The sequence below is a fragment of the Juglans microcarpa x Juglans regia genome, chromosome 4D (assembly GCF_004785595.1).
Source record: "Juglans microcarpa x Juglans regia isolate MS1-56 chromosome 4D, Jm3101_v1.0, whole genome shotgun sequence".
NCBI classification, from domain to species: domain Eukaryota; kingdom Viridiplantae; phylum Streptophyta; class Magnoliopsida; order Fagales; family Juglandaceae; genus Juglans; species Juglans microcarpa x Juglans regia.
In genome coordinates, this window is record NC_054600.1 from 1331665 (window position 1) to 1356141 (window position 24477).

Sequence of the window (24477 nt, forward strand, 5' to 3'; positions counted from 1 at the left end):
GATCAGTATGGAATTCGAGAGAGTTTGCGATGGAGGGGTTGATGGAGTTAAGAAGCCAGGTAAGAACCATGTCTTTGGTTTGATTCCATTGAGTATAATTTGCTGAATCTGTGGCGGGTAGAGAAAAAGTACCATCAACAAAATTGAGTTTGTTTTTGGTGTTGAGTGCACGGGTCATGGCTTTTTGTCATTTGGGATAATTGTCTCCAGTAAGGATACCAGAGACTAGAATGAGGCTAGGGGAATCAGATGGGTGAAGGAGATAAGGGGAATGAGGGGGGTTGGAGGAAGTGGTCATGGAAGACGTTGGGGTGAGAAGCTTAGTTAGGAACGTTGTTTGGCTGATACCATGTTAAGAATTGAACTCACTATTTCTCAAAAGTATGTGTAACAGTATAAGAGCGTCTGAAAATAAATAGATAGTCTTTCTATGGTAACTATGAAAAAGGAAATAATTACAATTAATGACAAATTTCCTAAATAATTACAATTAAATGAAAAATTTTCTAATATCAAGAGATTGCTAATTTTGTGGGATTTGATTCTATCAATAGTTATAGTACAGTTCATTCGGGTTCCGGCCTGGGAACTCGAGTATTCCTAGACCGGGTTAGTCCAGGTCAAACCCGGGCCAGAATATGGATTGAAACTGGTTTTTAAAAACTCGAAATCCGGGTTCCAGGTTGCACCCAGATTTTTTTTATATTTTTTTATTTTAAAATCAAAGCCTACGTGTTATGAATATTTGTTCATCAAAAAAATGTTGATCTAGCATTCAAACTCTATTTATTTAATTTTTTAAATTGAAGCCTACATGTTTCTTGACCACCAATAAAAAGCCACATGGAGAAGAGAGTAAAAAAAAAAAAAACCATAGAATGGATGATTAATTAGACATAATATGCATTTTCTTCTTGAGTTTCTGTCCATTTAGTTGCTAGAAAAGAATAAAAAAAAAAATCAAAACATTCAAACCGAAAAAAAAACCGGGTTGTAAACCCAGGTTCTAGATTTAAAATCCAATATCCGAACTGGATGTATCGAATTTTTCTATGCAGATATCAGTCTGGATTTATTCTGGGCCAAAACCCGATTATCCGGATTTCGGACCAGGCTGGAAAAATTCTGGCCCGGATGAACAGCCCGATGCGGTTGTATAGAGACACGTGCTAGAGAGAAGGGTTGATGCAGTTTGCTTTGGCCCAGTAATTAACTTCCTCCTACTCTTTTCCAAGTTCTCAACTACCGAGTTGGTTGCATATCGTTTTCATTCTTCTTGTCGTATTATTGCAATGAATAGATAGATGCATCATGCATGTTGTTGTATTATATGGCCATTCATACAACATTCCAGGGCTAATTTATATATATATATAGTTGTATTATATGGCCATTCATACAACATTCCAGGGCTAATTTATATATATATAAAATATTTTGTGCCAATTTTCCTTTCTTCCTTGATTGATTGGCAAAAGATCACTGGGAGATAGATATAAAAAGTTTAGACCCATTATGAAAAGAGAAAGGGAAAAAGGCTATCAATCATGAAATGATTTCCTGAGATTAGAATTAGCTGCATGCATTGCTGTAAAAGGTCTACATGATCTTTTAAAACAACCTAGTAACAACATCATGATATCTTTGGTCAACACAAAGCTGGGTTTGGGACCCTTTTCACGTGCACTCTTTTGACTGCTTACATGTAGTTGCAAACATGTTCCAGTTACAAGGGCTTAAAGCATAACTAGATCTCCTCTCCACTCCAAACATTAGACAAAATCCTATATGTTTTGGTCAAACAACAAGAAAGACCCTAAATCCTTCTATATATACTTTGTGCTACTATTTTGTCAATAGGAATGCTATGTATCAGATACTATTCATTTTCACACTTCACACCCTTCACTTATAATTTTTTCATAGAGTGTGAGAATATTTTTCATAGAGTATGAAGTAGTAAATAGTAACTGATGAGAATAATTTTTCTTTTGCCGCTCTTAGAGTTTTGGAATGAATTTGAATAAATAGTAGCATGCGGTACAAACTGATCATGAGAGATGAGACAGACATTCCAACTCAAGTTGTCTTTGGTACAAAAGGTTATTTACTTTCTGAGTGGAAAGAGGGAAAAAAAGGAGGAGGAATTTACATTTTACACAAAGGTGAAAGTATAAAGCACTCTGCACAAAGATCCTTTTAAGTTTGACAGCCGTATATATTGGAAGCAAGGGTTATATTATTTTGGTGCATAGGACCTCTGCAAACACACACATGCATTACATGCCAAGTATGAAGGATAAATGGAAATGATCCTAATAAGAAAAATGGAAGCAAGTTCATTAATTTTTAGCATTTTATGCATAAGGACAAACCAAAACCAAAACCAATTAATATTTATTAATTCCAGCTATATATATATTATTATATATATACATACACATTTTTTTTTATCTGGATGACCATTCTTCATAAAATCCGCCGAATATATGTTGGCTTTATCATTCATGCTGGCTGTTTGTTTGCACAAAGAATTGTGATTAATATATCCTTGAGGCCTCGTTTGGAATATGGACTCATCTCAACTTAGATTTAAATTTAAGCCTAACCCAACATTCAAACGTACAATTCACAAATCATTAAACATCACTCAACTCAATATTTCTTTACATGTGAGACTCACAACTTTTTTCAACTTTCTATAAATACATTTAAACTCATCTTAACATCCAAACACATCTAAACTCATCTTAGTTAGGCCCACAAAACTCAATTCACCATCTCAACTCACTTCTATTCATAAAGAACTTAACTCATTTTAACTCAGCTCAACATCCAATTCAATTAAACCCAAGTCAACTAAAAATAAGTACTAAATAAATTGTCAATACTTATGTCCTGCTGTACACAATACATATACCAACAACCCCAAAACAAAAATCCTTCAAATTGGTATAATCTTATTGGAATTTAACAATAGAATGAATAATTATATTTGCATAACCTTTTTTCTAAAAATTGTTTTTAAAACCAACCAATGTGAGAGTGCCACTTCATCGGAAATATTAATTTTATTTTTTGAAAATATTATATGTTTACCCTAAATTTAAAACAGAATTATAAAAAGTGTAGTAAAAAATATTTTATGTACGCAATTAATTCCATAAAACATCCTAAGAATTCTAAGGACTGCCCTTGATAAAACAACAGACTATATTACCGCGACTTTCTTTTGGAAAAACATATATTAACTCGACATTTTCGAGAATTGAAGATACTTATGCAGTTTTCTCGATGATAGCGTGAAACTGGTTTGGCGACGGGTTTTGAAACCCGAAAAGCTCCCCAAATCCGACCCGGGCAAACGGGTTTCGGTTAAAATGGTCGGTACAACCACCACCAACAGCTACTAGAGAGAGACGAGAAGACCTCTTTTTTTTTTGGTAAGCAAGACGAGAAGACTTCGCTTTCTAACTGTTTCACTTTCTTTTCTTCCAAACAAGTCCAGTAGCAGTGTTTCAGACCACCAAACGAAGTGACAGACTCTCTCTCTCTCTCTCTCTCTCTATCTCTCTCTCTGAACGATTAAAATAAATGACAAATTTCTCTGTTTTCCGAGGCCTGTGCATGGAAATTTGGAATTTATCGATTCCCGCAAAGCTTGCTCTTATATAAACTATGAAAAGCGGCATTTGTACGCTATATTCCATTTCCATCTTTTAGTTTTCTCTCTCTCTCTCTCTCTCTCTGTGTGATTCGAAACGCTATCGTTTCTCCGACTGGTTTCCTGAACGATCAAAATCTCAGCTGATTTTTATAACGTCTTCGTTTCTGTTTCTTTCTCCCTCAAGTTTCATTGCCAAAACCGGCGAGGTAAGCTTTCTGAATCTCTCTCGTAATCTCAACTCTTCGTTTTTGGTTCGCTGGTTGAAAATAGGTTTCAATTTTCGAGTTCTTCCTGAGTTCTGTTCGGAATGAATTTAAAGAAGAGAAAAAAAGGGCCTTGAAATCGCACTTGTTTTTGTGTTTCCGAACTTATCTGGGTTGGAAACCGAGTCGGACTTTGAATTTTTCGTTGAATGCTCTTCCTTTCCTTGTTGGTTATTTTCTGGTTCAACATGCTGTCGTCTAACATAACTCGTTGAACTTCATTGTTATGATTGATCTGAGTTGGCATGAGTCTATCGGAGTAAGACGAGTTTAAATTTGGTGTTCTGTTATGCGTTTCTTTGCTGAGAAAACAGAGGACAATGGAACAGAATTCATTCTTGCAAATTTTCCAATTTCCTTCTTTTAAACCTTAGCCAAATAGTTGCTTTCAGTTTAGATAGGTGCTAAACTTCCGCAAACCCCCCACCCCACTTGGGCCCAAAATAATTGGGCAATTTTTTTTTTTCTATTTATTTAACTTTTTTGCTTTTCATAAATGCATATATGTATGGCTGGGCATTTCGTTTAATTTCTCTGAAGTATTTGACATGTGGGCTTCTTTGTTCTTTGCGTGGTTATATAGGATAGGAGAGACTTGGGCATTGGCCGCCAGCTTTGCATACTGAGAGGACTGGATTTGGATTTGGAAGAAGAGAAATGAGTACAAAACTTTTAGAAATTCAACCGAAGGAACTCAAATTCACGGGTAAGTCAACGATGACAAGATGATTCATTTAAGTCATAAACCGCCTTTTTTTCTCTTGAGCTCTATTGATGTGGTATATTGGTCTATCTATCATTTTTATTGTTAGAATTCCTGTATAACCTATTTGAGCACTGAAGAATTGAAGAAAACAGACCTGAAAGAATTATGAAGGCTTACTTGAGTTCTATTGAAACCAGAACACCCAACTTCAACTCCGGTTGGATTTGGGAGTCATTTTTGGACTTTGACTCTGAGTCAGAGTTAACTCTAGCTCTGCTTCACGCCGCATGATCAGTGATAGAGTTTGTATCCGGAGTTGCTAAGGAGAAGGAAAAACAACAACAGCTATGTAAAAGTTGAGTTAGATTATGAAAACGAGTCCAACTATGCATGGCAGGGTTAGATTTATTTTGGATTTGCAGACTAAGAGTACTGCAAACGGACTATATTTTTTTAATAGTGCAGTCCTGTTTATGATTTTATCATTCATTGACGTCGGTAAGATCCTTCCATTTAGCAACACCTTAGGATGGCATAGCCGTAAAGTTAAGGGCAAGGTACTAGGAGTCCTTGTATTTAAATAGGAGCACGTAAGCCTTGTTTTGTTGAAGAATAGTGAATAAAACATTTGTGATTTTCTCCTACCTGAAGGGAGTTTTTAATCTATTATTTTGTCATGAACTCTTGACTCCATCATTTTCATCTTAGTTCATTGTATGGGGTTATCTGGATTAACTTCGGTGGTCTCAAGTTAGATGTATTAGATGCATAGATTTCTTCTCCTTGCCTTCTCATATATGGTTGTAATTTTATATGAAGGATAGGTTGACTTCTAGCTTCTATCTTCTTTCTTCTTTTTTCTTGTTCCTTGGCAGAATGATAGTTGAATTCTTTCCTTTGTCTTTTCTTTTTTTCCTGCACCCATCTACTTCTGAAATATGAACTGATGGACTAATGTGTCTCAGTTACTTGTTTTTAATAGTTGAATTGAAAAAGCATAGCTCGTGCTCTGTTCGACTTGTCAATAACACTGAACACTCTGTTGCTTTTAAGGTGTGAATCACTTCAACTTGTGTTTCTCTTTTCCCAGCTTTAAAGAGTTTTAGACTTTTAGTATAAAATCTTGTTGTAAGATGGAATGCTCAATAGCCATATAATATTCTCAGGTTAAAACTACATCACCTAAGAAGTATAGTGTGCGTCCAAATGTAGGCATTGTTTTGCCAAAGTCAACCTATGATTTTACAGGTATGCCTTTCCCCTATCTCATCAATTACATTGAGAGTCTGTAGTTATGTCCGTTATGTTTCATATCATGAAGTATGGCCATTAATCCAGATTCAGGAGTCAATGTTTACAATTTATTCAGTTGAGGGGAAAAGTTGAGGGGAAAAGTTGAGGGGAGAAGTTGCTGGGTTTACTTTGCACAGCTAAGGAAAGCTACTGAGCCAACAGGATTCTTTTAGAAAATATGGTTGACTTTGAGAGGCTAGTAGTAAGCATGTTTGCCAAAAAATATTTGGGTAGCCACCTCAAATAATTGGAATGAATCTTCAGGTTGTTGTTGAATGTTGTTAAATATCAGATACAATCTCTGTGTGTGTGTGTGTGAGAGAGAGAGAGAGAGAGAGAGAGAGATTACAAAATAATATGGAGAGAGAACTGAAAAGCTGTAAGTAACTTCAATTTTTGGAGCCTGGAAACCGAAGATTCTCTTCCCCAGTGGGCTTGTTGCTCTTTGGTAGTTTTTCTATTATCCTTCTATCTGTGATGTCACACATATGCAGAAACATAGTCACAGGTGCATGCACAGAGTTTGAGGAGTTCTGGAGATTTAATTTGGTAGCTATATATAAAGCTTTGTTTGGATTTCATTAGGTATTTTTAAAAAAATAATAAAAGAAGCTAATCAAATGTCACAAAGTCCAATGTGAAGAAGAAAAATCTGATGATACTTCAAATGTTGGTTTAGGATATTCCTTTTCATTTGGCTTTTCACTTTGATTTCTGATTTTATGGTTTTTTTTTTTATTGTTTATATCTTCATCACCTTTTATGTCAAATATAGTTACAATGCAAGCTCAACGGACAGCTCCACTTGATATGGAGTGCAAAGACAAGTTCTTGATCCAAAGCACAATAGTTCCTTTGGGAACAACTGATGAGCACATCATGTCTAGCATGGTAAGTTTTTGTAGGTTTGTTGTTCTTGATCTCTATTTTGGCTTCTCATAGATTGTTTTGGCAGTTCACTAAAGATGGTGGGAAGTACATCGAAGAGAACAAACTGAGAGTGATGCTTGTTAGCCCACCCCATTCACCGGCATTATCACCAATTAATAGAGTAGCAAAACAGGGGCTGGATCATGAAGATTCGCAGCTGGAAAATCAAGCTTTGGGTAGAGTCGAAACACTGAAAATGGTTAGAGAAACTCTTCCCATTTGACAATGTTGGGTTAAATATCTTTTCTCTCTTCCTTTTTTTTTTTTTTTCACTCCAGTAGGGAAGGATTCTTCTGGTATATTTTCAGTTTTGTGTTTGATGGAGTTTCCATCCATAATCATATTGAACCAAATTCGCTTATGCTGTGTTTGGATTAGGGACTTTGAGGAGAGATTTGAATTTGTAAGTTTAACCTTGCTATATTGTTCAAATTCTATGGAAGAAGGTGCCATTGCACAAATTTGAACCTTGATATATTGTTCAAACTCTTTCCACCACCACTCAGTCGCTTTGACCATTTTTTTGATTCTAAAGATCTGTCCTAAAAGGACAGAGTGATTAAGCTTTATAAATTATTTCAGGGAGTTTGAATGGTAACTTGAACGGACCTTTTGGGGTATAGTGAAAACGTAGTTAGTGTCTCTTGAGTGGCGATATCCTCGATCACCTATGGCACTCTTATTACCACTAGCTGTCGTCTGCACCTACACCATCTGTCATGTATAACCTCCGCCACCACCACTGCTGCCATCTTTATATTTCAGATAATTTATTTTTTCTTTTACAATTACTTGTTGAGACCAAAACCAAGAAAGTATATCTTCATAACCACCAAGTCACTGATCATCATCATCATTATAGCTATTTTATTGATCAGATTTTTTACTCTAAATATACTCATACAGATAGTGAAAATATAATTTGATTGTGCTGAAGTTCTCTTCAATTTAAATTTGTCAATTTGAAAATTTTGAGAATTTTCCAAATTTTTGTCCAGATCAGAACCTTATAAAGTGTTATATGTTGCCTCTCATTTTATTATGTCAGGTTGCTGTGGCTGTAGATGAGTCTGAATTGGTTAATGACGAGGTGCAAAAGCAAGAAAATGATGTGGAGTTGAAAACAGTGAAGGATGCAGAACAGAAGCCAGCGAAGGTTGCAGAACTGAAGCCCGCAAAGGATCTAGAATATGAACCAGAAAAGGATGCAGAATTTGATCTGGCAGAAGATGAGGTGTTAAACTCTGTAAAGAATGTAAAGGATTTGAATATAGTTAAAGATATTGAGGAGATGAAGTCAAAATTAGAATTTCTTGGATCGAAGCTAAGGGAGGTTAGTCTTTCCAGGATCTATTTTAATATTTATTACCATAGTGTGACATATCTGTGCTGGGGCCTCAAACTTGTATGCTGAAATTTGACTATGGGAGTACTCTGCTTAGAACCATATCAAGAGTATGGTCATTGAAATCCGTCTCATATCCCTTCTCTCTGTTTTTTTTTACTACAATTTGGTCTATTACATTGAATCCCTAATTTAGTTTCCATCTTCTATTTCATCTGATCAATCTGACAATCGGAAATCAATGAAAAAATATATATTTGTGGATGCATACCTACTATTCAATATCTGTTTCAGTTGTAGGGATAGCGACTAAATATGACCCCTGAGACTATATGCATTGGTTCCAGTTCCATTTGTCAGAAGGCCCAATGGATTGGTTATTGGTAGGTTTATTTTCTTTAGAATCATTATGCATCCGCAGGTTCTATTGTCCCAATTGCCTGTCAATCAGAGGTTAGGCCTGAATTCTACACATTGACCGTAATGAAAATGAAAGTTGCTCTTTAGTAATTCTCATCGGTTACTGGCTTGGGGCCCTTATTTTTTCTTCCGTGAAGCTTGAACAGATTCATCTAATATTTGAAACTTGCAAATTTTTAGATGATTGGGAGAACTGTGTAATTTTTCTCCCCAATTACATCAGATAATCTGTGTTCTTTTGATTTTGACAGTAGTAATTACGTTTTTGGGATTTCTTTGCAGGCTGAAGATACTATTTATAAGCTAACAGAGGAGAGGAAATCAAGCATTCAAGATATAGAAGCCTTGAAGGAGAAACTTGTAACTTCTTGAACCACATTCTTTTCTTCTCTAGTGTTTCTTTTGATGTGCTTAAAGTTGGTGAGTTCTGCCATAAGCCTGGAAATGCTTGTGGTTGTTATTTAGTGCAAATGACTCATGTGCAGAGCTGCTAGTGTTGTATTGACTAAGTTTTGGGTTCTGGTCCTTACTGTAGCAGACGAATGGTTCATCTCCTCCAAATGCCTTTTTTCATCCCCTGTAAATGCCTCATTTTAGGATGATATAGCTATAGATGCCTTACCTCAAAGGAAGAATGAATTTAATGGAAGTAAATAATTCTTAGGATCTAATTGGATTATATTTCTCCTGGATCTTAGTTTAATTTGATTTTTTTTTCCCTCTTATGGTGTCCAAGTCTTGGAGTCGGAGAAACTTATAACAACTCTGTGTGGGGAGAAGATCCCTATTCTTGGATATGCTTAGATCTTAGAAGGCAACTGTTTTCTATTTATTTATTTTTTCTCATTCCATTTTCTCTTTTGTGGGGGTCCTAAAATTTACTTTTGCTACCGCTGGAGTGGTTTGTGAAGTTATCTTAAAAAGAAAGTGTTACCTGTAATTGAAGGAATCACTGTAAAGAACTAAAGTGATAATTAATAATGTATTGGTGTGCTCACACTAACAGTCACATGCTAATTTGTAATGGGTGTTTTCTTGACATCTTGATTAGGGTGAATTTCTTTCTTATACTAGAACTTTTTCACTGATTGCAGCATTTTTTTTTTTGTAATATGCAATGCTGAACTCCCTTGTGCATCTTTTCTCTCTCCACTCCAGCCTTTTTTTTTTTTTTTTTGTAGCAGCATTGGCATTATTTACTGTTCTCTTTGTGTGCTCTTTGTTTTGCAGGCAGAGTTGAGCAGAATAGGAATAAAGAGAATTCAAGTCGGGTTTCCTCTTCTATTTGTTTGTATGGTGGCACTTATCAGTGTTTTGGTTGGATACCTTTTACACCCTTAAGCACTGCACAAAGCTTTAACAATATATTTGATAGTTAGAGGTATAATGTACACGAATCCCTTCCCTTCCCCCATAATAAATGTTCTGGGGAGGTATTTTAGTCATGTTCAATCTAGCTAGTCAGTTTTACTCAGAAATCAGAATGGATTATAAACATGTCTCCTGTATACATTTTCTTTGGTTTTCAAAGTAAATGTGTGTGAATGAACCCCCTTGCTTTGATCAACAGCCAAAAGGGAAACGTAATACTCTTATGTTAGCACACTTATTTGGGACAAAATCTGGGGTTTTCTGTTCAGGGAACGAGAGCAAGAAGACTTTGGCTGAGAAATCTCTTAATATTTTTGTTATAGGCAGCATTTGATTCCAAATTTTTTTTTGTATTCCCAAGGTTATGTACCCATTAAACCAAACTACATCTTCGTAGTTATATCCAGCCTCTGGCCTCGTTTGTTTTTACAGATGAGATGAGATGAGTTGAGATAAAAGTTAAAAATTGAATAAAATATTATTAGAATATATTTTTTTAATTTTATTTTCGTTTTAAAATTTAAAAAAATTGAATTGTTTATTTTATTTTGTGTGAGAATTTGAAAAAGTTATAATTATTAGATGGGATGAGTTGAAAAGTTTTATAAAGACAAACGAGACAATTGGTTGTGTTTGCCTTGTCAATTTGTAGTTTTAGAACTATTATTTTACCGATATATAAGAATCCTTTCTATTGAAAATTTGGAATAGATTCAATGATGTTTTATAAAACACGTATAATAAAATGTTTATATAATATAATATAATATAATTTGATTTATAAGATAAATTTTAAATTTTACAATCATATCTTATCATTTAAGTAATATGGATAATGTATTCTATACACTGGCTTGAGAATATAATAACTCTAATATTAAATATAACAGTACCACAACTAGCCAACTACAAATTATAAAAAATAAATGAATAAAACCTATAGGTGAATCTCCTTCAAAGATAACTTTCTGCAGAATAAGATCTCTGAAAATCAAGACCTGGATTTTCGACTCTACAAAATTGATATAAGAGTTTGAAGAAACTTACAATTAGATAATTCTGTCAATTTCTTGTTAGAAGAATTACTAATACCACGTGTTAGTCCTCGATTGATTGACATATTTTACATCAGTATGCCACTCCAATTAATCAAAGATTGAAACGTGTCATTAACCATTTTTTGTTAGATTTTTAATGAAAGATTGAAATTTATCCAAATGCAAACTTTTTAAAATTAAGATATCAATTTTATAAAAATGAAAACTTTAAGTCTCGAACTTAATTCATATAAATATGAAAACACGTGTAGTGATTTTGTAGTTAGCCGAAAAGGTTGTGACAAGACAAGCTAATATTAGGCCTAATCCGTCTTTGGGCCCGTTCCTACAATGAATTCCCTTTATTATATTGAGGCCCACATTATTTGGGCCTATTGCTATCGGCCATAGTGATCAAATCCGCTCTCTATTTTAGAGTATGGCAAAACCCGAAGAGGAAATCTTCGGAGGAAGAGAGAGAGAGAGAGAGAGAGAGAGAGACACAGAGGCGAGATGGGGAGGGAGGTCTCAGAGAGCTGCGTTGATAGTCTACTCACAGAAATGGTGTCATCGTACTGCGATCGGTTCTACGCTAATAAGCCCGAACTCGCCGCCCGTCGGATCGAGGCCATTGGCTTCCAGGTCGGCCACCAGCTCTCCGAACGGTACACCTCTCTGCACATCATCCAGAACCTATTAAAGACTCTTTTTTCTCTGATTTCTTCGTTTCTCTCATGGGTATATGTGAGGTTTTTTCTATATATAGTTAGGGTTTCTAGTAATTGAAGTTTGAGCTTAGATCTGAAAGAGTTCCTCTGAATTATGGGGGTTAGGAATGTAACGGATTGCTTCTCTCTTTTTTCCCCTCTCAAAATGGTAATTAGCTGTGCAGCTGCTGAGAAAGGGAAGATAGGGAGCGCTTAATGGCGGAGCTTCAGAATTTTTTTGTACACACTTTACTGCTTTGGTTTTCAGCCATTGTGCTTAATGGAAACAATGCTCATGACTTCCTGTCCTTAATCTATTGATCCTAGAATGAATTTAGGTGTTCTTTTGTTTACTACACGGGCTATGCCTATTTCATTTCTATCGATAAAATTTACCTCTTACTTATAAAAAAAAAAAGAAAAAAGCTGCTGAGAAAGTGTAAGAAAGTTGAAGGAATTATAAATGTGAATTTTGTGTCTTTTGTTATTTGGGACCTGAGAAAGAGTTGAAGTCCTCACTCCACTTTGTCTATTAGAACAAAGTAGCTTAGTTTTTTTTCAAGAGGAAATTAGAGAGCATTGGAAAAAAAAAGTTGGCTTTTGACTCTATTTCCCTTTCCCTTAGATTCCACACAGGTAAATAGAATTTAGGAATACAATCTGTTTGAATTAAAAGAAAACGCAACTAAAAGAAAAGATAAATCCTAGTGCACAAATGCTCTTGTAGTATGAATTTGTGCAGTATGTTATTTTTTGATATCTACTACTCCTAATTCATCGCTCTTATGACTGATTTCACTGTCCACTGTTTTTATCGGAAGTGCTTTTTGATCTAGAGTTCATTGGTGTATTTCTTTCTGAGTATTAATTGCTCTTATTCAAGTTGAACTCTTATATGGGTTTCTAGATAGAAGCATGGGGGAACGAAGAAAATTTTTGATAATGAGATTCTTATGCAGCTTAATAACTAGTTATGTTATACTTCTTTAAGATATACCATGGAGCGGCCTCGATTCAGTGATAATCTTGAGGCAATCAAGTTTATCTGCAAGGACTTCTGGTCGGAGCTTTTCAAGAAGCAAATAGACAACTTAAAGACCAATCATAAAGTACGTTCAAAGATTCAAAGTGAATAAGATTATATATCTGTGTGTGAATTTGGATAGAAAAAAAAAACACTAGGCCAAAAAAGGAGAATTTGATGAAAACAAAATGGATTTTGTTTGTCTTACAGGGAACCTTTGTGTTGCAAGATAATCGGTTTCGTTGGCTTGCACGCATGTCAATTGATCCATCATCTGAAGATGGAGATTTATCTCAAGATAATTCTGCACCTGTGACTGAAAACAAGGCAACACAGGCTACAAGCATGCATCTGTATTTCCCATGTGGAATTATAAGAGGGGCTCTTTCAAATTTGGGAATTCCTTGTGCAGTTTCTGCGGATATATCTAGCCTTCCTGCATGTGAGTTACTGGTTATGGAGTGCATTAGATTCTATTTGCTTTCTTATGCACATTGCATTGCCTTTATAAGCACTCCATGCATCAGTGAACGTGCTTTATGATTCCGTTGATTGTGATGGAAGCTTTGGTTACTCTTTTTTGTGGTAAAGTTGGTTAATTGACTACTTGTTCTCACCATGATTGCAACAATTTCATAGTTTCCCCTTTACCTGTATATGTTTTTCCATAACCTATCTGTCATGTTAGGCTTTGTTTCTAATTACCTATCTGAGACTTTTTTTGAGTCCTCCCACCTATTTTTGAACATCTAGTGATGCTAATTACCGATGCTTTACATGTCTTTCTCTTTTCTTAAGCTTCTTTCGATTATGAATTCTAATATTTTAGTTATAGGTAGTCCCTTTGATCTCCCTTCAGTTATGAGCTGCCACTGATCCTTAATGTTAGTTTATGAGTGACATAGTTTAGTTGCCACACTTGCTTTCTCAAAAGCATGGCAATGTTCAATGTTCATTGAATCTGAAATTTTGTTCTGACCGCTGAATCTACCATAAATCTCACATATTTCTTGATATTTTGCCATTTAATGTGACAAATATCTTTAACATAAATGATAGGTAAACACTAGAGTATGGGAAAAATATATTTTGCATCTTTTATGTACAACATGTTTTACACTTTGATCTCCAAACTACTAAAAACTGACAAATAACACCTTTGTCTCATTTTGTCGATGATGTCTCACAATCTTAAACACCAAGTGCAAAGTATATTTTTCCGATGGGATGGACATTCAATGTTTGTAATTGCCATAAAGTCCAGTTCTCATGGTTTTCAAATTGATGTTGTTGCTCAATTCAGAAAATGCTCTGGTTCATTTGTAGCTCAAGCTGTTTCTAACCTATGACTTGTATATTGAACAGGTTCATTTGTAGTTCGCATAAAGGCCTGAAAAGCGTTTAAATGCTCTGGGTTAGGACTGCAGTTTGAAGTAAATTAGGAAATGTGATGTCCCCATTTCCCTTTTGTTGCACAGTTGCATGACATATAGACTTCTCTGTGTCGCATTCAACTCGGGATTATTTAGGAGGAAACTCCGTTTGTCTGTATGTCTTGAAATTCTGGAAGTTCACTGTAATATAAGGCGATCTTCATGCTTCAGAATGAAAGTAGCCTCAAGGCCCTCGACAAGGTCTCAGAAACTGGATTGTTGATATGATCATATAAAATCACCTAAACCGAATATATTATGAAATGTTCCAATCATGATCCATATATATAGATTTTTATACATGGAAACATGATACAGAAGAACCCCAAGGGGTTGGCCCAAGTGATGAAGGCCTTGGCCTTGGGGTATCACTCCCTCTAAGGTCCAAGATTCAATATCTCATGAGTTCAAACAATCTTTTGGGACCATCCTTGGTGAAAAGTTAGCGATTTAACTAATTTCGTATAGGAAAATTTTTAAGGGTGTGGTGCACGGGATCGGGATTTACTCTGCAGGGTTTGGTCTGAAAGGCCCTTCCTTTGAGAGGTTTCCCAACACAAAAAAAAAAAATGATGTAGAAAGGAATATCATGCGTTCCAATCACTCACTGTAATACATGTATATGATATTAACATATAAAAGGACTTCTAACAAAAAAAACATATGAAAGGAACATGCTAATTCCTAGTCTTTTACCATGCATATTTTGTAGATTGACACACTGGGAATTATTCTGCGAGTGTATCATTGATTTGGGGAGTTTGAATATATATATTAGGATAGTTCTTCACTGAGGGTGTGAAGGAAACCGTAAGACAAAGGTAACTATTCATATAGGAACTACTAATACAAATAAGGCATAACTACCAACAACTGCTGCATAACTGCTATTAACTACCATCAACTGTTATCCCATTGCAAGAATCTCCACAGGTTGCATAATGCATACATGATAGTGGTTTGCTCATTCTGACACGTTCAATCTGACAATCTTTTCAAGAGTTATGTCTATATAAAATACAACACTTGTTTTGAAACTTATTATATTTATAAAAAAAAAAAAAAGTCAAAATAATATTTATTAGTTGATGTGGCAAGCCTCTATATCCTCTACATCACTCATAAATTTTGGTGTGCCAAAACATAGACTTGTAAGTTGTAAATACTTATTGCATGGCATATGACCATGTGGCTTATCAATACCCTTCCCGTAATTTTAGTGTATTTCCGACCGATCAGCAACCATTTTTTTTTTTTTCCCAAATTTTGGTAATTAATCATCCCTTTTAGAAAAATACCTTTTGAAATAGGATGATAGCCTTGAGGGTCAAACTATTTTTTTTTTTTTTTCAAAAGAAGAAAGTCAGAAACAGACATTTTGAAATAGGATAGCTACTGGTTAATAATAATTAAAAAAAAAAGGAAAAAAAGAAAAAAAAAGGTAGATAGCTACTACATAGTCTACATGGAGATAGTTTAAAACAAGTGAAAATTAGAAAATGAAAACAAGGGATGACTGATATATTGTACCAAACAAATAAAATTGGAGAAATGATATTTGTAGTCTTAGTGTACAAGTTTCGCGCATTTCTTTAAAAAAAAGTGAGTAAATATGTTATTTACATAAAAAATTATTTTTTAGTAGATTTTACTTTTCTTTAAAGGAGTATGGAGAGTTTGCACATCTTAAAACTGTATGTAACTTACTCTATAAAATTATCGCCTATTTTATAAAAATTCTTTCCAAATAGAGTTGTAAAAAAAAGTAAAAAATTGGTTGTTTTTCTCAAACATAAAAAATATATATGTATATTAAAGATTTGCACATATCAACGAAAGTCTGCTATTTAGTTCATTATGTTTTATCTCTCTCTATTTCGTTACATTCCATAAAAATCCAAATCCAATATCAACTTTTGTGTTTTTTTTTTTTTTTTTATCCTCTCGAGTCCTAAGCTTCAAAATACCTCTTCTGCTAGACTCGAAATAAATCAAACCGACAAGTATAGAACGTTATTAATATTCTGATGAATTTTATATATCAACTACTATTTATTTTCATATTTTATATATTTTTTTTATAAGATGCAATAGTATTTTTCATAAAATGTGAGGATATTTTTTATAAGGTGTAGGGTCATGATGCTATCCATCCCCTACGGGGTGGGACCACCATTTCCCTACACCTAGCCCCGCATGGGACGAGGGGAGGGGTTTTCACCCCCATCTCCCGCTCCCACATCCCGAGGATGGGGTGAGGGGCAAATTCTCAATCTGCTCCGCTTCATGTCTACTTAAAAAATGGAATACATTTTACTATGTTTAAAAATTATTCTTAAGTCAAAAAATGATTAAAAATACATTTTTAAATCTAAATTGTAAATTTAAATTTTGTAAATATGACTATAATTTACTATATAATTTTTAAATTTGTTAGTACATATTTTGTGAACATGTTTAATAAATTGTAATATATATTTATATATACATAATTTGTAAAATATAAATATATATATTTATATATATATATATATATATATATATATATATAGACATGTAAACGGAGGCGGGGTTGCCCAACCCCGCCCCCACTAGAGGCACTAGATGTGGGGCGGGGTGGTGCGGTGCGAGATCTCGCTGTCCACCCCTAATGTAGGATTGTGAATAGTGATTGATAAAAAAAAAATTTTCTAATATTCAATCTATCACTTTCTTCTACTAAGGGAGGAAAAAACCTTCAAATTCCTTATTACACAGAAATATAGTTTTTGAGAATATCTCTTCTATTATATAAGTGGCTATTTAACGCCACCTAACGGAAAACCTTGTTTTCTGTTAGTTCTCTGTTAAAGTCACCTTTTTAGGTTTATAATTTTTATTCTTTTTATGCTCTGCAGGTTGAAGCAAAAAAGGAAAACTGTGGACTGAAATGCGTGATAAGTCTGCAGATCCCAGTCCCAAACGAAAAAAGGAAAACGCAAGTCACCTTTCTGTTAGTTCTTTGTTAAAGTCACCTTTTTGGGTTTATAATTTTTCTTCTTTTTATGCTCTGCAGGTTGAAGCAAAAAAGGAAAACTGTGGACTCAAATGCGTGATAAGTCTGCAGATCCCAGTCCCAAACGAAAAAAGAAAAACGCAAGTCACCTTTTTCTTATCCTTATCCTTTTGGCTTTGCAGTTTTGGCAGATAATAGTTATTTTGAGCTTAACTAATTTTCACCTTTTTTTTTTCTGCAAATCCCAGTCCCAAACCAGAAAAAGAAAACACAGATAATAGTTATTTTGAGTTTACTAATTTTCACCTTTTTTTCCTGCAAATTCCAGTCCCAAACCAGAAAAAGAAAACGATTGAGACACTACAGCAAGTGACCTTTTTCTTATCCTGTTGGCTTTGCAGTTATCAGTAACAGAAACAGCAAGCCTATCTATGTCATAAAACGGTCTCAGACTCTGTCATCACAGCAAAATCACATCCATCAATTTGGTTGAAGTAGTGCAAAACTCACGGATAAAAATAAAATCGTTCTCAATGAAAAAGGAATATCAGTGCATGTTTAGTCAATTTTGCAGTTTCATTAGATTATTTTGGGTTTATTATTTTTCTACTTTTAAGTTTTGACAGTTATGTCAGTTCCTCTTTAGTTGTATACTTTTTCTTCTTTTTATGCTCTGCAGGTTGAAGCAGTCCTGCTCTGCAGGTTGAATCAATGTGGTATTCATTTCAATTGTGCTGTTTAAAAACAAAACTCACGGATAAAAAAAAAAATTACATCCTCACTGAAGAACAGGGAATAAGAAGGAATAAGAAAGAAGCAATAAAAAAAACAGAAAATAAAAGAAAAATAAAAATCATGTCAGGAAGATTTTTAAGTACAATACATCTAAGTGGATAAAAAAACTGTACAAAAAAAAAAATCATACCCCTCACTAGACACAAAAAAACACATGCATGGGAGGAGAGGGGACACTGCAGTTTATAAATATAATGTGTTTTGAGAGACCAAACCTAACCAAACCAATCCACGTCTATGCAGCCTTTCTTCCAACTAAACAAATTCTGCTCTTTGCTCCTCATGCAACTTCACTTCCAAGTAAACAAATTCTTGTCTTTGCTAAGGATCAAACAAATTGTTATAGGTGAATAAGCAAATTTAGTGTTCATCTTTTACTGGTTGGGTGTTGATCTTGAGCAAAAGTCCTCTTCTTTCTATTTTTTACTTTTGCTGGTTTTTTTATGTTTACTGATGGTTTTTATTGGTGATTTGTTTTCAGTTGATTTCCCAGTTCTGTGAGGTGTTCTTGGGTGTGGATCAACTGAACTTGCTGTGAGTGCATGATTATTCAGTGTAATATTTTCTTATGGTTGTTTAGTATAGTGCTTTCTAACTTTTTTTTTTTTTTTATTCATTGATTATTGCTTAGTATTGCCTTTGAGTTATTTTTAGTGGTTTGTTTTCAGAACTTGTTAGTTGATAACTTTCAGATCTGCTGATTTTTACTGCTTCTTTTCTGGCTTGTTTTCAGATTCTTCTAAAGTGTTCTCAGCCTGAGATTTAAAAAGCTGCAACTTTCTGTTGTTTAATCACTGTGAGTGCATGATTGTTTAGTGTAATATTTTCTGATAGTTGTTTAGTATAGTGGTTTATGACTTACTTTTTTTTCCCCTTTTTATTCATTGATTATTGCTTAATATTATCTGTGAGTTATTTTTAGTGATTTGTTTTCAGATTGCTTAATATTATCTGTGAGTTATTTTTAGTGATTTGTTTTCAGATTTTGGAAGTGTGTTGTTGCTATCTTTCTAGGTGCTGAATGTGAAATAAGAGGGGAAAAAATGAAGTTTTAAACTAACTTAAACTTAGTCATCTAGCAAATGAAATTTAAGCCAAAGTTCATGCCTTACATAGTGAAGATATAAGCTGAAAATGAAGGAAAAATTGCTGCAGCACAAGTAGCAAACATCATTGAGATGGGTTTAAATTGCAGCAGCACAAGTAGTATTTTGGACTCTAACAGGTTGGTTTAAACCTGTTACTTTCGGACTAAAAAGTTTATAATTATTGTATTATTATTACATGCACAGTAACAAATATAATATAAGATATCATTTATTTCCTAATTTTACCAATCCAACTAAATAAGATAATGAAAATCATGTTAAATAGTGATACATTTTGGACTCTAACAGGTTGGTTTAAACCTGTTACTTTAGGACTAAAAAGTTTATAATTATTGTATTATTATTACATGCACAGTAACAAATATAATATAAGATATCATTTAATTCCTAATTTTACCAATCCAACTAAATAAGATAATGAAAATCATGTTAAATAGTGATACATAAGTGTTAGAAAAAATTTCCAGAGCATAAAATTTTTACAACTCATTCTCAAACAATCAATAAAATTGTTTCATTCCATTAAAAGTAAATTTTAGTAGTATAAAATTACTCTACATGAAATCGGATCAAAGCAACCAGTGCAATACACACAATATTCACCCAACAACCAGCAGAAATATATTACAGATGAATGTTAATTTCCCAAAATCAAGTGGTTTTTTTCTCGTTTGTAAATCTCCACATATTTCAGATTTGAAATTTGAAAGTAATTTTAACAACACAAGTCTAAACACAAAACCTAATAACACAAACAGAACCACAAAAATCCTAACTTTCGGATTCAAAAACCCTAATTAAACAATTACATAATATCATGAAGCAGATTTGAGATTTCAAAGTAATTTTAAAAAGACAAAAAAACTTACAATGGGGAATCGAAGACAGAGAGTGAGGTGAGGCCGACGGTCCGTGAGTGGTATCACTGGTAGGCTGCGGCTAGGTTGTGTGCGACGGAGAGTGGAAAGCAGAGAGAGGACGTGGTGGTGGGAGAAACAGAGAGACTCGAAAACAAGGGTGGATGAGTTCGGCGAGATGGGTATGGCGGCGCATGGTTCAGCAAGAAGAAGAAGAAGAAGAAGAAGAAGAAAGAAGAAGAAGAAAGAAGAAAGAAGAAGAAGAAGAGATGGGAGAAGGGAGGGGAGGGTTCGTGCGGCACATCAGAGAGCGGAAGAAAAAAAAAGTTTGGGTTTGAGCAAGAAGAAGAAGAAGAGGAAGAAGAAGAGAAGAAGAAGAAATGGGAGAAGGGGATGGCTTCGTGCGGCGCGATATGAGGGTGAGGAAAGCGGAAGAAAAAAAAAGTTAGGGTTTGAGCAAGAAGAAGAAGAGGAAGAAGAAGAAGAGAAGAAGAAGAAATGGGAGAAGGGATGGCTTCGTGCGGCGCGATATGAGGGTGAGGAAAGCGGAAGAAAAAAAAAGTTAGGGTTTGAGCAAGAAGAAGAAGAAGAAGAAGAAGAAGAAGAGAAGAAGAAGAAATGGGAGAAGGGATGGCTTCGTGCGGCGCGATATGAGGGTGAGGAAATTATGAAACCCTTAGGGTTTTGATTTCAGATGTGCCAAAACGGCGCCGTCCGAAGGGCTGGGTTACTTCCCTTTTCTCTTATACGGGCTGGGCCCGAAGTCACCCACAAAATCTAACTAAAATAAATAACTATAAAAAGCCCACTCTCAAACAAATAAATCACTTATATGGGCTTCCTTTTTTCTTTTTTTCTTTTTTTTCTTTTAGATCTGAAAAATACATAAGTGTTAGAAAAAATTTACAGCTTAACTATAAAATGTTAAATAGTTTTTCATTACTGTATTTAAATGTTATTGTTGTTATTTAAAATGTTATTCATATTATTTTACTATTTTACAATAGTAAAATAAAATAATGAAATATTATTAGAAAATTGAAGTTTATATCATATATTATTGTGACACAGGAAGCTCAATCTGAAGAACAAAAATAATATATACGAAAACACATTAATACAAAATACACAATAATTTTTGCAATAGTAAAATAAAATTATGAATACAATCATAATAATAATAATAAATTGAAATTAAAGAGACAATAATAGTATAAAATATTATTAGAAACTGAAGTTTATCTAATATATATTATTGAGACACACACAGCCCAATTCCAAAAAAACACCTTAATACAAAATACACAATAATTTTGACAATAGTAAAATAAAATAATGAAGATGCTCATAATAAAATTGAAGTTTATATCATATATTATTGTGACACAGGAAGCTCAATCTGAAGAACAAAAATAATATATACGAAAACACATTAATACAAAATACACAATAATTTTTACAATAGTAAAATAAAATTATGAATACAATCATAATAATAATAATAAATTGAAATTAAAGAGACAATAATAGTATAAAATATTATTAGAAACTGAAGTTTATCTAATATATATTATTGAGACACACACAGCCCAATTCCAAAAAAACACCTTAATACAAAATACACAATAATTTTGACAATAGTAAAATAAAATAATGAAGATGCTCATAATAATAATAAAAAAAAAACGCACTCTCAAACAAATAAATCATTATATATCCCTTATACGGACTTCTTTTTTTTTTTTTTTTCTTTATATCTGAAAAATACATAAGTGTTAGAAAAAATTTCCAACCTAACTATAAAATGTTAAATAGTTATTCATTACTGTATTTAAATGTTATTGTTGTTATTTAAAATGTTATTCATATTATTTTATTATTTTACAATAGTAAAATAAAATAATGAAATATAATTAGAAAATTGAAGTTTATATCATATATTATTATGACACAGGAAGCTCAATCTGAAGAACAAAAATAATATATATGAAAACACATTAATACAAAAATAATATATAAGAAAACACATTAATACAAAATACACAATAATTTTGCAATAGTAAAATAAAATAATGAATACAATCATAATAATAATAATAAATTGAAATTAAAGAGACAATAATAGTATAAAATATTATTCGAAATTGTTAGAAATAATTTCCAACCTAACTATTTAAAATGTTAAATAGTTATTCATTACTGTATTTAAATGTTATTGTTGTTATTTAAAATGTTATTCATGTTATTTTACTAATAAAATAATGAAATATTATTAGAAAATTGAAGTTTATATCATATATTAATGTGACACATGAAGCTCAATCTGAAAAATAAAAATAATATATAAGAAAACACATTAATATAAAATACACAACAACTTTTACAATAGTAAAATAAAATAATGAATACAATCATAATAATAATAAAAAATTGAAATTAAAGAGAAAATAATAATATAAAATATTATTAGAAATTGAAGTTTATCTAATATATTATTGTGACACACACGGTCCAATCCGAAAAAAAACACCTTAATATAAAATACACAATAATTTTGATAATAGTAAAATAAAATAATGAAGACGCTCGTAATAATAATAACAATAAATTGAAATTAAAGAGCGAATAATAATATAAAATATTATTAAAAATTTGAAATTTATCTAATATATTATTATGACAAAACAGGAGAAGTATATAAATAATTCTCATATCCTCATTAGGTTTGGGATTAATGAGAAAGTTTTGAATAAAATACTATAAACAAATTTTAAAAATTGTTTAAAATTTTTTGCATCATTCCAAAATGTTTGAAAATGATATATTTGAACAGTCTTTTTGTGCTTATAATAGTGTGTATGTGTACAATACAATCAAAATTTACAATGTATTTTGTGTCTAGACAGGAATTATCGTCGTTGTCAAGAGATCTAAATATATAAAAGACTCTCTACTATTCGTTACAAGACATGTAAGTGCCTTTTTATATAATATATATATTTCTTCTTTTGCTAGACCCTACTTGTACTTTTTAGTAGGTACTTACTAATAGCAAATTAATTGTTTATAGCATTTAAAATGCGACATGAAGGTATGCATTTCGCATTAAGTAGTTATTAATTATTCATTTAGTCTTCGTTGTGTGGAACAGTATCCAACCTTTTGAAGAATTGTTTGCTTCATTAACATAATGAGAAGTGGTAAGATTGTGTTAATGAATTATGTAACATTTATTTTTAAATAGTAATATTAATTTTGTAAAAGTTAAGCTTGAAAACTCTTTTTTGAAGATCATGGAAAACAACCAGCAAAGAAAATCCCGTATAAAGATTTACCAGAAGAGAAAAAGGAAGAAGTCCGTAGAAAACAAAGAGAAAGATATGCTAAAAAAAAAGCGTTTAGAAGCAATTCCATCCAGTTAAAAGATTCAACTTTATTTGGGGATGATCAAATGACTACGTCAATTGATGAACCTTCAAATAATGATGTCCAACATATAAACAGCATTCAGGACTTCGCTGTTCTACAGAAGGTGTCAAAGAGACAACGAATTTTTCGCGCTAATGTTGACATCAATGAATTGACTTCATCTCATGAAGTATGTGTTCCTCCTGGTGTTAATGTCTGTATGGTTGGTTCAGAGGCAACTTCATCATTAAACAATGTGACGAATCGTTCTGATTGTCCGAGTGATTCTATGGATTCTCTGATATGCAAATCGGGAAACACATATATAGATGAAACAACCGTCTCTAATCAGCTTTTAATTCAACAGGTTTTCCTGAAAATATTTTTTTTATCTTTCTTATTCAAGCAACCTTATATTCTTTTTCATTGAAATTTGAAAACATCCTATTCAAATAGGCTCCATATGTTATTCGAGAAGAGTCAAGCTTTGAAACAAGTATACCGCCACCGTGTAGGGGTAAGAAACAAGTATAATTATATTATTCGTTCTTCTGATTCTTTTGTCAACTCTTGTCACTCTCCCAATATTGTCCTTAGTCAAATCATTCAAAGAATTCGATGGGTTTACGCCTATTGTCTTGTGTTCATTTTATTACTGAATAGGTGGGGGTCATCGCCGCTCTGTTGGACTTCGACAGTTATTACAAGTCGTGCCATATGAAGCATATTCTTTGCCATATGTCCTTGTTGCAGACATTGTAAAGCAAAACGATTCTATCACGAGACAAACGGATTTTGTTGTGCTGATGGGACAATTTCTTTGGTCGCAAATGATGTCCCTGATCAGCTTTATGATCTTTTTACCTCCAACACAGATGAAGCCGTGCATTTTAAAACCTATGTTCGAACTTATAATAACAAGTTTGCATTTACATCTTTTGGAGTTAAATTCGATAGAAATCTTTGCAGACGGAATAGAGGGATTTATACATTCCGAACTCAGGGACAAATCTATCACTATATCAATGATTTAGTGCCTTTAAATGGCCGTCCTTCTTATCTCCAACTGTATTTCTATGATACTGAGCATGAATTGAAAAATCGCATTTCTGATTCT

General features: G+C 33.1%; 2 protein-coding genes across 2 annotated transcripts; both read left to right on the forward strand.

Moving 5' to 3' along the window:
* Nucleotides 1-3285: 3285 nt before the first annotated feature.
* On the forward strand, nucleotides 3286-10599 carry LOC121261495 (vesicle-associated protein 2-2). The gene is made up of 9 exons (XM_041163906.1): nucleotides 3286-3873; nucleotides 4514-4636; nucleotides 5619-5689; nucleotides 5803-5884; nucleotides 6705-6820; nucleotides 6885-7058; nucleotides 7908-8192; nucleotides 8907-8984; nucleotides 9855-10599. Exons 2-9 carry the CDS (start codon nucleotides 4588-4590, stop codon nucleotides 9963-9965), a joined length of 966 nt encoding a protein of 321 aa, XP_041019840.1. The 5' UTR covers nucleotides 3286-3873; nucleotides 4514-4587; the 3' UTR covers nucleotides 9966-10599.
* An 892-nt stretch (nucleotides 10600-11491) lies between these two features.
* Nucleotides 11492-14366, forward strand: LOC121261498 (trafficking protein particle complex subunit 6B). Its single transcript, XM_041163908.1, has 4 exons — nucleotides 11492-11697; nucleotides 12731-12848; nucleotides 12974-13205; nucleotides 14129-14366. The coding sequence occupies exons 1-4, from the start codon at nucleotides 11546-11548 to the stop codon at nucleotides 14155-14157; spliced, it is 531 nt and encodes a 176-aa protein (XP_041019842.1). The 5' UTR covers nucleotides 11492-11545; the 3' UTR covers nucleotides 14158-14366.
* Nucleotides 14367-24477: the final 10111 nt, after the last annotated feature.

Bases quoted from the DNA above. Each gene is read 5' to 3' on its own strand.
- LOC121261495 (XM_041163906.1), top strand. From the start codon at position 4,588: ATGAGTACAAAACTTTTAGAAATTCAACCGAAGGAACTCAAATTCACG. The intron at 7,059-7,907 runs GTTAGAGAAACT...TTATTATGTCAG, and splicing joins GAGTCGAAACACTGAAAATG to GTTGCTGTGGCTGTAGATGA. The intron at 8,193-8,906 runs GTTAGTCTTTCC...ATTTCTTTGCAG, and splicing joins TTGGATCGAAGCTAAGGGAG to GCTGAAGATACTATTTATAA.
- LOC121261498 (XM_041163908.1), top strand. From the start codon at position 11,546: ATGGGGAGGGAGGTCTCAGAGAGCTGCGTTGATAGTCTACTCACAGAA. The intron at 12,849-12,973 runs GTACGTTCAAAG...TTTGTCTTACAG, and splicing joins ACTTAAAGACCAATCATAAA to GGAACCTTTGTGTTGCAAGA. The intron at 13,206-14,128 runs GTGAGTTACTGG...TATATTGAACAG, and splicing joins TATATCTAGCCTTCCTGCAT to GTTCATTTGTAGTTCGCATA.